Here is a 12,559-nt window from a genome sequence, read left to right on the forward strand (position 1 = left end):
ATCGCAGCTGACGGGTATCATCGTCAAAAACAACAGTCCAAACGTTCGGACAGGTGCCCTTGTTTATTGACGTGTCCTCAAATTATTTTTAAATTTCTTTAAAATTAATTATTGATATCTATTTGAAATTTCTTTTTTTTAAAAAAAAAATCTCAATTTGTTCGTGTAGGTTCGTGTGATTTTTTACCCTCTGAGTGGAGTGCCCATGCAAGCATTTCTGGAAAAACAAGATAATGTGATAATAAACTATAGCAAAGCCATCATTTGGAATTTATTAATTGTCAAAGCATTGCTAAATTAACCCAAAAAAGAAAACCCTCATCACGGCAAAAGCCGCAAAGATTTACAAAATGCAAATAGGAAAAAAAATGCAATCAATAAACGAAGAAACGACCAAGCTGCCGAAGGGCACGGGAAACCCCACGGTATGGGCTATCGCCCTCAAGGCGGGCGCAGAGAAAAAGGAGGACCGACAAATATTTTCCATTAATAAAAGGAAACTGGAAAGCCTCTTCTCCGCGAGGCGAGTCAAAAAGAAGAAAGCAGGAAAGAGACCGGCAAAACGGAGGTGGCGAATTCTCTTTCCGGTTTCCACGCCTCGCCGCCGCGTTTTCCATGTTCGATCTTCTTTCTTTCCCCGAAGAAACAAACGTTTCTTAGAGATCGTGAGACAAAGGCTGGGGCAGGGAGAGGGCCGGAAGCAAACTGAGAGGGGAATATAAACAAACAGATAGAGGGATGTCTTCATGTCTTGCTGGCCAAGAAGCCATCCAGCCCACCACCAACATCTGATGGGAGTTTGGAATTTGGATTCATAATAGTTTGTACCAAAAAAAAAAAAAAATTTTTCTTCCTCGCATCCTTTCGATGTCTGCTACTGCTGCTTTCAAGAGAGGAGGTTCGCTTCTCCATATCAACCAGAGCCCTCGATGGGCTCTATTCCCTGCGAGGAACGGTAACACCGTTTCACGCCCTATGTCCCAGCTCATCAAGTCCAACGGAAAGCGAGCGTTTCTCGTCGACACGTTAGCGTTGGTATGTTTATCCTCTTCCCCCATTCTCGGGTTCGGATTCCTTTTGATCGTGCCGGTAATGGAATCTTCTTGTTTGGTTTGCAGGTGAGGCGGCTGGAGGCGGAGGGCGTGCCCTCAAAGCATGCGGAGGCCATCACCTCGGCAATCACTGAAGTATTGAATGATAGCTTGGAGAATGTGTCACAGTCTTTCGTCTCCAAGGGAGAGATGCAGAAGGTAAGTTGTTTCGAAACCTCCGAGATATTTAGTTCATTGTTTGGAGTGGGATGCCATGCCTGCTGAATGTAGTGGGATGATGTGTAGAGTGAGATGATCCAGGATGCCAGTCTTTCCAAATTCAAATCTGAAGTGAAAAGCTCCCAGGTACTGATTTGTTCTTTTGCTACTGCCATGATAAAATAGATATATAAAAGCATTTTTGGTTTTGTTAGTTGAGTCCTGGATCGGGAAAGTAGAAAAAATGCCTTTTTTTTCTTTTTCTCCTACACTGAATAAAGTATTGAAAAAAAATGCTTGATGTCATCTGCACCATCCAAATGGTCACTTGTGATAATCATATTGTCGACGTATAGAAGAAGTGACACAAATCCCATAGTTGTTTTGTAGATGAATATGGATGTACCACATTAGTTCAAATGCAAAATTTTCGGACAAGCATATAGCTCATGATAAAGCCTATTGGCTGTCTTATTGACGAGGCAACCCAGAGGGCAGTACCATTAAGCAAATGTTTCTTTATGATCAATTCCATATTTAGGACTAATACTTGGCTACTAATTGAGCTTTACACTTTTCACTGGATCCATAAAATTTTGTTTTTGATTCTATATGCCCATTTGCATTTTACTGAACAGGTAGTTGGGTAATCCAATAGGGTCCAATGTGTTGGTTTTTAAAAAACAATGATCTCTGGAGGCATAGCATACTGTATGGCAGTTATAACCATGGAGATACATGGGCTTGTGCCTGTCACGTAGATGGTAGTGACCTCTATTGTTGGATCACTGATTTTAGGTTATTGGAGTTAGAGATGGGCCTCATTTTGGTTAGAAATGAACTTAGAATATCTTGAGGTGGCTGATATATAACAAGCCCAGTATGTACAGAGAGCTAACTTTTATAATATGACACTTCTTATGTTTGGAAAACCATTTTGTTCTGGTGTATCAGTATAAGATAGCTGTCCTATAGTCAGTGAAGCACTGAAACACTTAGATGAATATTCACCATTGTAGTCAAAGCAAATAGAAGTTATTGGAAATAGCTTTTTTAATATGTTTAGGATTATAGAAAATTTGGAATGCAAATGCAACATATCTACTATATCTAATGGAAAATATGGAGTTGGTCATGTTAAGCTGGACTCCAACAGTGAACTCCCATGCCACTCATATGCGTTGTCCTATAAATATGTTATTTTTTTTTCTATTAAAGAATCCCCAACAAATGCCTCTTAAATGTGGTATCTTTCCCTCTCAAAGAAATCCCAAGTGAATTAGTTCTCTCTCTCAAATAATCTCTCCCCCTCCCTGTTTTTCTTTTTCTTAATACGCATATATAGCATATGTAAGATACTAGTATATGTGTAAGTGTGCAGCAACAGGTATAACATGTGGGTGTTTCATCCCATAAAGACAATAGTAGCAGGCCTCCACAAATCAAAAGGAGCAGAAGATGCATATCACTAAGATTAAAAGGAAGAGCAGAATTGTAGCTCTGCTAAAGTATAGAACACATATTGTGTTCAAGCAACATCAAAGTGGGTACGAAATCATTAAGGAATATGGTGTTAAGGAAGAACAATGGCTGGCTTTATGTCCTTTCCCATTTTGCTTCCTAATCAACAAATCCTGCATTCAACAGCCTAAGGGCAAAAGGTCAATGGTGAGACCTTGTTCACACAACTTTCTAATGGATACTGAATTCATTGAAAATTTTGGAATAAGGAATTCACCAGAAAGAGTCCTTTCATTAGAGAGAAGTTTAACAAAACCATCACAAGTAGCAAAGATTGCAGAGCTATAAACAGTGTGATATTAATAAAGGGGGAAAGATGTCAATCAATTGAAAGTAGCATTACATTTCATGTATCTAGAAACACCAAAGTGAAAATTTATCCATCAATTCAGAAAATGCTTTGATGAGTGTAGAGAGAAGAAGGAATTAGATGAATGAAAAAGAAGGAATGAATTTGACATGTCAGAAACACTGAAATCTGTCCATTCGAATATGTGCTAGAGTGTTTGCTTGATCATGTCTTGCACAACATCCAGAGTAAGTGGATTAGAGGTTGTAGATGGTGTTAACAGAAGACTGATTTGGAGCAAGGGCTTCTGCAAACCTCTATTCACTAGAGGATCCTTGTTAACCTTCACATTTTTCATTCTGGGCAAGTTGCAATTTTTGACAACTTGACCAAACAATGATACTTGCAGATGGAAATCAAAAAGAGTCTAGCCCTTCCTTTGTTTCATCATATCAATTTTCATTTCCAACTTATTTGTATGAAAAAGGTTGTTTTCTTGCATCTCATATGAGAAATTCCTCGACTCATTTTATAATATTAAATTTCTTTAACTGCATACATATTTGATATTTCTGTTCTTAAACCTGTCAGTATTATTCATTGCTTTCACTTGTCACATGCTATCAAAGGCTTTTTGCTTTCATGATGGTTTCAAGAGAAAAGATCACTGGTTGTTTTGTTGCCCTAAAGTTTAACAAAGATGGGTTAAAAAGAGTTGGGAACTGCAAGGAACAACTATTGAATAATAAACTAACATTGATGTGAGTGTCAGATGTGAAAAGTGTCAATTTGCATTCTACCAACAATCTGTTTTGACTATAAGGAGGCTGAGGAGAGCTTTAGACATAATCTTTTGTGATTATATGGGTTTTGAGCAAATAGGAGGTTGATAGAAAAAAATAAAGGAAGAGGAGAGATAAAGGCATGTGCTCAAAGGAGGGGTATGAAGGTGTAAAGAAGGGGAACAAATGGTTGAAGAGGGGTCTATGAAGTCTGGTTAAACAAGGGTTCTGTTGTCAAGGGAGAAGTTTAAAAGGTGTTGGGTGAGATTGCCAAAGTTTGTCTTAGAGGCTAAGGAAACAAATGAAGTTATGGTGATGATATTGTATAAAAATTGTGCCACATGCTAAAATTTTGGCCTTTGCTTGTTTTGGCAATTGTTGTGAGTTGCTTTTGGTAGAGAGAAATCAGTTACGGTGGATTTGAAGAATATGTTAATCATAAACAAAGAAATAATGATCGAGAGAGTGTTCCGATCATGAGCAGCCAGCAAGCAGTATTGAGCTCACAATTTTGATACCATGGAAACTGGGATAGATGGTGTATTTCATAATAATTGTCCGTAATAATTTACTTTTTATGAGTCCCATCAGATGTACATGGTAAATGTATAATTTAGTTGTAGATATACATGGTAGAAATCTTAGGCCATTTATGGTATCTAATACCTCCTATACTATCGGCTACCTAAAGGTATTTTTGACAGTCATACATGGGAAAGTACTGAACTACTGAGTATTAACAGCAACATACATGGTAGATTAACATCTGTTGCACACATGTGTTTAGGGGGGAGGAGTTGGAGATTCCTTCACTGTACTTTTCATTCAATAATTATTTTAGGGTTTTAGTCAAGGAAGAGTAATTATTAAGTAGCGTTGAATGTGCTCAATGTGGTTTGCAAAAGTTTTAATTAACTAGCAGCAATGAATTTGATGATAGTTCCATATTCAATAGATTGTTTGGTCTAGAATAGGCTAGCCTTATTCTGAGGTCATTGTGAAATTTCTGTTGGCCTGCATTGGATGAAGGGATCAAGGTGGCAAGGGATGGATTAATTCTTGATGAAGGGTAAAAGGAAACCAAGCAAAATTAATTATATTAGTGCTAAAAATTGTGCACCCCTAAATGTATTTTGTGTAGAAAACAAGAGAAACTTTAAAGCTGTCAATTGGAAGAGAGAACCTTGGTAACAGGTTAAGACAGAGGACCCTAGCAGAAGCTTTAAAATTTAGAGGTTGGGATGAGGAATGTGGAGCCAATGGGTTTAATGAGAAGTCAAAAGCCAAACTTTTTTGGGGGGTAGGGGAAGGCTAACTAAATTATGTAATGCAACATGAGGACTTACAACAGTCAAAGAAAAAGAAAGACTAACAGTCTTGTCATTATAATTATTATGAAACCGTTGTATGGATGGAAATAGGCTTTTTTTTCCGGGCGACTTGAATGATGATTGTGTTACTTGGTTTGGTGAATCATCTTATGAGGTGATGAGGTTTTGAGTACTTATTAGAGCACAGATGATCAGATTTATGGAGCTTGGTGGAAAACCAATATGTCTGTTATTGTTTTTAAGAAAAATGGAGCTTCAAGTAGTAGGCAATTAAGCATGTGGACTTAATGAAAAAGATCTTTTTCTACAGGTTGAAAATTTAATGTATTTCATTTCCTTTTATTTTGGTTAAAGGATGAACCACACTAAGTAAAAGAAAAGATGCAAGATTTATTGTTTATCATAAAAAAAAAAGTAATTAACCTTGTTGTGTGTTTTAGTTGCAGGGAGGAACCTGCTAGGGGAAAATTGATTTCCCATAATTGGGAGTCTTACCCTTTCTTTTTCTTTTTTCTTCTTTCTTTTTTGTGATCTGAGCTTTCTAAAGCTCCTTTCCCTTGATCATATTATGGTTTTCTTGGACTTCCACAGGAGAAAATCAGTCTCCTACTTTATTTAAGTTTGTGTGCACATGGTCAAAGGACCTCAATATTGGTGCAGAAAGTCCAAGGGAGTGATTTGTTGTGGGAACAGATTTTTTCGAGGATGTTGGCCAATGCTTGAATAATCTCCTATAAAAGATTAATGCTTTTGATGTGAAAGCGGAAGAACAAAAACTTTCTTAAAAATGAATTTACTAGAAAATAAAAAATATCCTTTATATAGTACATGGAGTAGATAATAAAATAAGAACAAGCATAGTGAGACATATTTGAAACAGACGGACTGAAAAATGGGCTATACATATGAGGTTTTTTTCTTTTAGGTAAATAAATGGCGGATAAGTTTAATCAGGTAGACTGAGCTTATTGTTGAGGGGTTGAGAAAGTTTTGTGTCAAACTCTGTTCAGTAATATGAAGTCTGTTTCAGAGTTGTGATGACTTGTCTAAGAAAACTTGCAATTAGAAAGTTTTGTGTGTCAAAGTCTGCTCCAGAAAGATTTCCTAAATGGCTGAGCACCCATTGAGTTATGCATCTAAACGGGCGAATGAGCTGGGGATATCTGAGAGTTGCAGGTACTATTTGCAGCACTTCCAAGAAGGAATTCCACTCTTTTCATATTATTTTAGCAACAAGGTTTCAAATTTTGGTTTTGGATCCTTTTCTGGCCAAGCTACAACAGATGTTTTGGATAGCATTGTGACATATCCTATTTCAGCTGAACAAGTTTGAAACTGACGTTATCATTTGATACCTTTTCCTATAATATTATTTTTAAAGTGTAAACTCTACATTGTGAGAGCCAATTGTAATTTAATTTCAATGGGGTTGAATGCACAAGTAACTGTCCACTGACAGATGGTAAGATTTCAAGTTTATATTCTTTGTTTTATTTCAAGTTTCTTTCAACTGACAGATGGAATTTTCATAAAGTTTTGGAAGTAATATTCCAAATTTTACTGCTGTACTAGCATGATATATTATGCTTTTATATTGACACATGGTGCACTATTGAAATCAGCACAACAAATAGTAAATATGTTGGTTGGGGGTTGTACTGACGAGCCCTGTTCCAGTACTGATAGCCTCCCAGGTTGGTACAGCATACCTCATAACATCTGGTAGGAGAATCTGTTTAGGAGATTTGCACATCTGTTAGGAGAAAAATTGGATTTTTTTTTTTTTTTTTGGAGAGAAAAATTTGGTTACTTTGGGAAAAATTAGGAGATGATATCCAATTTAACATATTTGCCAGACCTCTCTGTAGGGCTATTCTAAAGAGAGAGATTGTACACACAATTTGTTTCTATGCATCAGCTGATTCAGATGTGCATTAGGAATCAGCTTGATGCTAAAAGAAAGGAAAAGTGATGCAGAGGTGCTATTTAATGGTCTGAATGGGAATGATTGGGAAAGAATCATGGACATGATGGTTATAGTTATGATTTTGTATGAAGTATGCAAGACTTCTATTTATTATATGCAAGTGGAATGTTAGTTCTATGAGGTCTTTTTGAGGCAACTTTGCAATGGTGGTTGCCATAGAGAACGGAGGTGGACCGCAAGGTGATGTGCATCCTAAACCAGCTAAATATAAGGTAGAACCAGTCAGGTTGTTGCAAGCAGAAGGTATGAAAGACCAAGGTAAAACACAGAATAAGTCTAGGATTTCTTGTTACTATTGATTGGAGGGTTGCCTAGTAGATGGATGGAAGATGGCCTGAATCAGATTGAGATTCATATAAACAGGTCATATGCTACTAAATGATAGGGAGGTATGGTTCTACACAAGGTTTCAAAAAGTGGCTATGGCATCCAAGCGGTCAAGGTACTGCTTAACCACCTAAAGCAGCATTGGCTGCTTAGGTGGCAATGCTGCTTAGGTGGGTGCCTATGTGGTTTGTATTTAAAAATTTCCCATAATAAATAAAAGAATAGAAAACTTTGAAACATTTTAGTAAAATTCAGATGAAAACTAAGAAAAATTGTAGAGGAGGTGGAGGCCACATATTCAGGGCTTTGGCTTATGCAGTTCACTTGGGCACCCGCTTGGTGTCCAATTTACAGAGGTGGCTTATGCACGATGCTGGGTGCTCTGGAATGCTGCATGCCCATGTGCGGCTGCATAAGTTGCTTATCAAACAGTGGTCTATGTTTTTTAACATGTCCTTTTGTGTAATAGAGATGTTTCCCGACTGCCCAATCAAATAGCCTATAATTGATTTATTGTTCTAGGTGACGACAGGTTTGTAGGATATCCACTGGTATGCTGCTGGTATGGTGACTGGAATTTAATAAGTGCTTTGACTTGAAAGTTTTTCTGCTTATTTTAATGTGCAGGACTTGAGCGTCTATCTTATTTTCACTGTTCAAGAACTTGTGGTTCTACTTCTTTGAGAAGACATCATATGTTAATCCAATTCTTGTTCTACTTCTAGATCTTGATTTGCTTTTCATCTTATTCAAATCTGATGTAAATGAACCATGTTTTGATCGTGTTTGAGAATATACAGTCAACGTGCCTTAATATTGTATCTGCGCAAACATGTATTCTCAAAGGATCAGCAAAAGTAGGAAATTTGTTGCACATGTACTGCTAATGAACTGTTAGCCAATCCAAGAGAGCTAATATATGCAATCTTTTAGATGATTTATTAGTTCTAGGATAGACATTCAGTGACTGCTGTAAAGTAATTATGTTATCTGGATGCAGGAGCACCATTTTTCTTTGTTGCAACGTGAGACGGAAAAACTTCGAGGTGACATTGAGAAAATGCGTAGTGAACTTAGGTCTGGTTTTTATATTTGAAAAATTAAATGTTATTGCTCTATATGAAGTACAACTAAAAGCATTTTCACACCAAGTTCCATCTTTCCGAGACAGGTATGAGATTGACAAAGTTACTGCTGGACAACGTTTGGATCTAAACCTTGAAAGAGGGTAAGGAAAAAAGAGGAACGCCATTTCATCCTGAGTCATGTTCCTGTTTCATCTTCCAATATTCTTTGCTTTTTCTTGCAGTTGAAGGCACAATGGCCATACTTTGGCCATTTAATGAATGCCAATATAATTAAAAGAAATGTATTTGTATTTTTCCCCATATTTTGGTGATAGGACTGAAGACATTTATGTTAGGGTGTTAAATATGATGCGGACCATCTGGATCAGAAAATCATCTAACACTGGGCTACTGCTGACCAGCTGAGATCAGTTTCTGCAAGATTTCTGAAGTTAAAATATTAAAGGATGTAGTCTTATCAGGTTTAGAGATAAATGGGCATGCTCTTTTCCAGCATGCACTTGTTATTATTCTCAAAAGCAGTAAACGTATCCAGCTTGAGATCAGCATCCAAGTTAATTTAGCCACTTGGGGATGGATCTTGTTTGTTTTATGGTTGACCTAAGCCCATCTGAGTTTTTGATCAACTTTTTGATGCTCCTAGTACTGCAAATTGCAACCAGCAATAAAAAATTATAACAGCTTAGTCTGGGCTTTATTTGTATATATTAAAATTTGCCCTTTTTTTCTGTACAGAATATGTAATGTTTCTTTAAACTAATGAGTGCAGGCGTATACGTGATGAACTGGCCAAGCAGAGTGCAGAAACTACGGATCTCACTACAAAGCTTGACCGGGTAAAGTCTATTAGGGGAAAAAAAATAATTACGTAATGTCTGAATTATAATCTTTTAGTGACAAATGTATCTGGCAACTTTTTATGCAGGAAATTCATACATTACGGGCTCAGCTAGAGGCAGCAAAATATGAGGTTATAAAGTACTGCATTGGTACTCTTGTTTCAATATCTGCCGTTGGCCTTGCTGTTGTCCGCATCCTGATGTAAAAGCAACTTTTTTTCATCGCCAAATTAAATTTTGCACCACCAAAAATCTCATTATGTTCAATTTTTTAATGATATTGGACTCCATGATGTATCATTTGGTGGTCCAATCAATTTTTTTTTTTCCCTTGGAAATTGTAACTTGAGGTTTCATGATACCGAATTCAGTTTACGTTACTTGCTGCTTATTTTGGAAATGATGGGGAACTCACTATTTTCATGAAAAGGAAAAAAAAAAAGGAAAAAAGAAAAAGCTGAAAACAAAATGAAATTTCATTCTGTGCATATTGGCTTCCTTCTCTTCTTTCATCTTTGGTGGAGACAGTCTGGTTTTAAAGGTCTAAAAGGGAAAATTGCACGTTTAATCTAATTTGTACAATAAATTTTGTGTTGGAATAATCACAATTAGCAGCTACGAAGAGAAAAATGAAGCGCTTGATGTTGCGTGGCATCTTTATGACCTGAACACTTAAGGTTCCTCACAGCTCGTTAAGCTGGCCTTGCCAAATACAGTGTCAAGACAAGATCGATGTGGTCGGCCATCCATCGTCTGAAGTATGTGATGAGAGCACAACCATCCATTCTATTAAAACATTTCATTTACCAGGTGGGATCGTAGTTATCCATCGTGTACTGTTTCCTCTCTAAACAGTCCGACAGGATCATGATACACCAAATGCTTGTTTCCTGGATAAGAAGAGAAACCAATTCATGCATTTACTTTTATGTGATGCTGCTTTCAGGTCGACGCATGCAGAATATATAAAAAGAAGCCGTTCCTTCGTTGCTTCTGTCAGACCTCCGGCCCTCATTTACCTGTTCAAATTGCATGGGCAGCAGCAGGCAGAATTTTGTGATGCGAAGCCAGGGTTTCCCTCAGCGAAAGCTCAACGCCACCACTCCATTCGGCAGTCACAGCACCAGCTTTCGCGACAAAGAAGGATTCACCGATTTACCTTCCCTTGAGGCGAATCCACTGTAAGATCTGTGCAGATGGATTGATGACGGAATGCGGAGGGCTTTGAGAGCTGTGCGGTGGGTGATCCAACGGTAGCTTCGCCTGAAGGATGGTGAATCCTTGTTTCGCGCGAAAGACACAACCCTGCTCCGGTCTGTCACCCATGTCGTGACCCTCATGTGCCGCGCCAATCCACGACTGGCACAAAAGACGGGTGCTGCGATGCAGTGCTCTCTCCCACTACGTGCTTTGAAGGGGTAGGGAAGTGCTGTCCCCTTTGTAAGGGTGGCTCGTTGTTTTACCAATATATTCATGGGTTGGGTAGGACTCTTTATGAACCTGGTATTCCCTTTTTTTAATGTAAAAGATGATATGAACCCGTCAGCTACAATTTGGTAACCTCTTTGGGAAGTTACGTTACCAAAGAGAAGTGCATGAATTTTTTTTTTTGTTAATATCGGAGGCACTTTTTTTTTTCTTTTTGAATATATAGTGGGGCACTTTGGAGACTGGGCCTAGAGATAGAATGACACATGTCCATCGGTCTTGCGGAATCTTTTCTATCTTAATTTTATGGGTTGCTCTCATATCAGAATGATGTGACTGTCTGCTTATATCAAAAAAAAAAAAAAGAAAATTCACCATAAAAATTAGACGTTATACAATCTCCAAAACTGTGGTGTCTTAGATTTTGGGTATTAAAATATACTGGGGCAAACAAGAGGGACCTCCTTTTTTTTTTTTTTTGCTCTGGCCCTAGAAAGGCTCTTCTGCAAGCTTTTAGATCCAAGGAATGACACTCCTTGCTCTCTCCTCCAAGTCTTGTCCTCGGCTTGGGTACGAGAACTCTCTCTCTCTCTCTCTTCTTCTTTTTCTTCTTCTTCCGGCCATCTCACCTAAATAAGGAAGCACCTCATGGGCTGAACCCATCCATGTCACAACAGGTCCAAAACAGTGTAAGCCTCCTCGTGATTGGATCCATGGAACAAGATGGAATACCGGTGAAGTTAAGCCTCCTCAAAGGGCTGGACCCTATGCCATACACCCAACGCAAAGTCAGGCGTCTGCACAGGACCGGACCAAATGACATACACCCAACAGAGATGACTTGCCATCTATTTAGAGAAGCATGGTTCCTATTTGTTCAGAAACGCAAGTACTCATTTCAAGTTTGTTCTAAGAAAGTCTATCATTGTAGAATCGTTTAACGAGCACCGTCAAAGTTCAAAGACAAATTCCCCTACCCTATCACAGTCACAGCGTCCCAACCCTTGGTCGTTAGTCCCAATACAAATGGCTTCACAAGCCTATCCATACTGAAAGCATCATGGATGTAGGTATGGAAACCTAGTTTCCACTGAGCCTGCTTCTCATACACGGACTTCGAGATATTTTTTAGCCATCTATACGTTGACAATATATTAAAAACTTGGTTTGGAGATGTCTTTAAATCTAAAAATTCACCCTCCATGGTTGCGATAGGTCAGATGATTAATGCCTTCGAGGCTTCAGCAGCCCTGCACTTCCAATCATTGAAGAAGTCGTCCTCTACCACTTCAATATCGACCTCTGAATTTAAAATAGACACTAACGGCTCAAATTATGTGCACGGTCGGCTAAATTTTGTAGCGTTATTAAACTCGCCTTGCCTCACATCCACGTGAGCCTGACATCACACTGCTATTGGCTTGGTAAAAGTCGGATTAATGTGGGAAATTGTGGTGGTCCAACTCAGTATACTCCACAAGGATATCCATTCTTGGAAAGCCATGGTGAATGGCACGGAAGCGTTTTCCTATCCACATCATGGGCCATCTATTGGTGCCCAAAAGTCCAAAGTTGATGGGATGAAATTTTGTCTCCACTGTACCAAGGCTTTCCACACTGCAGCACTGCCTCCGTCGGAAAGCCAATGTGCATATTATCCAAGATAGCATGTTGATTTCCAAATTGCCACACTAGGGTCCATTGGCTCCACAAAATT

General features: G+C 38.3%; 1 protein-coding gene across 1 annotated transcript; it reads left to right on the plus strand.

The window, feature by feature from the left end:
• The first annotated feature begins 422 nt into the window (after positions 1-422).
• On the plus strand, positions 423-9,912 carry LOC105043512 (protein FMP32, mitochondrial). Its single transcript, XM_010921082.4, has 7 exons — positions 423-1,035; positions 1,119-1,250; positions 1,338-1,397; positions 8,488-8,564; positions 8,659-8,715; positions 9,345-9,411; positions 9,501-9,912. The coding sequence occupies exons 1-7, from the start codon at positions 868-870 to the stop codon at positions 9,618-9,620; spliced, it is 681 nt and encodes a 226-aa protein (XP_010919384.1). The 5' UTR covers positions 423-867; the 3' UTR covers positions 9,621-9,912.
• Positions 9,913-12,559: the final 2,647 nt, after the last annotated feature.

Source organism: Elaeis guineensis, chromosome 4 (assembly GCF_000442705.2).
Source record: "Elaeis guineensis isolate ETL-2024a chromosome 4, EG11, whole genome shotgun sequence".
In the NCBI taxonomy this organism is placed as follows: domain Eukaryota; kingdom Viridiplantae; phylum Streptophyta; class Magnoliopsida; order Arecales; family Arecaceae; genus Elaeis; species Elaeis guineensis.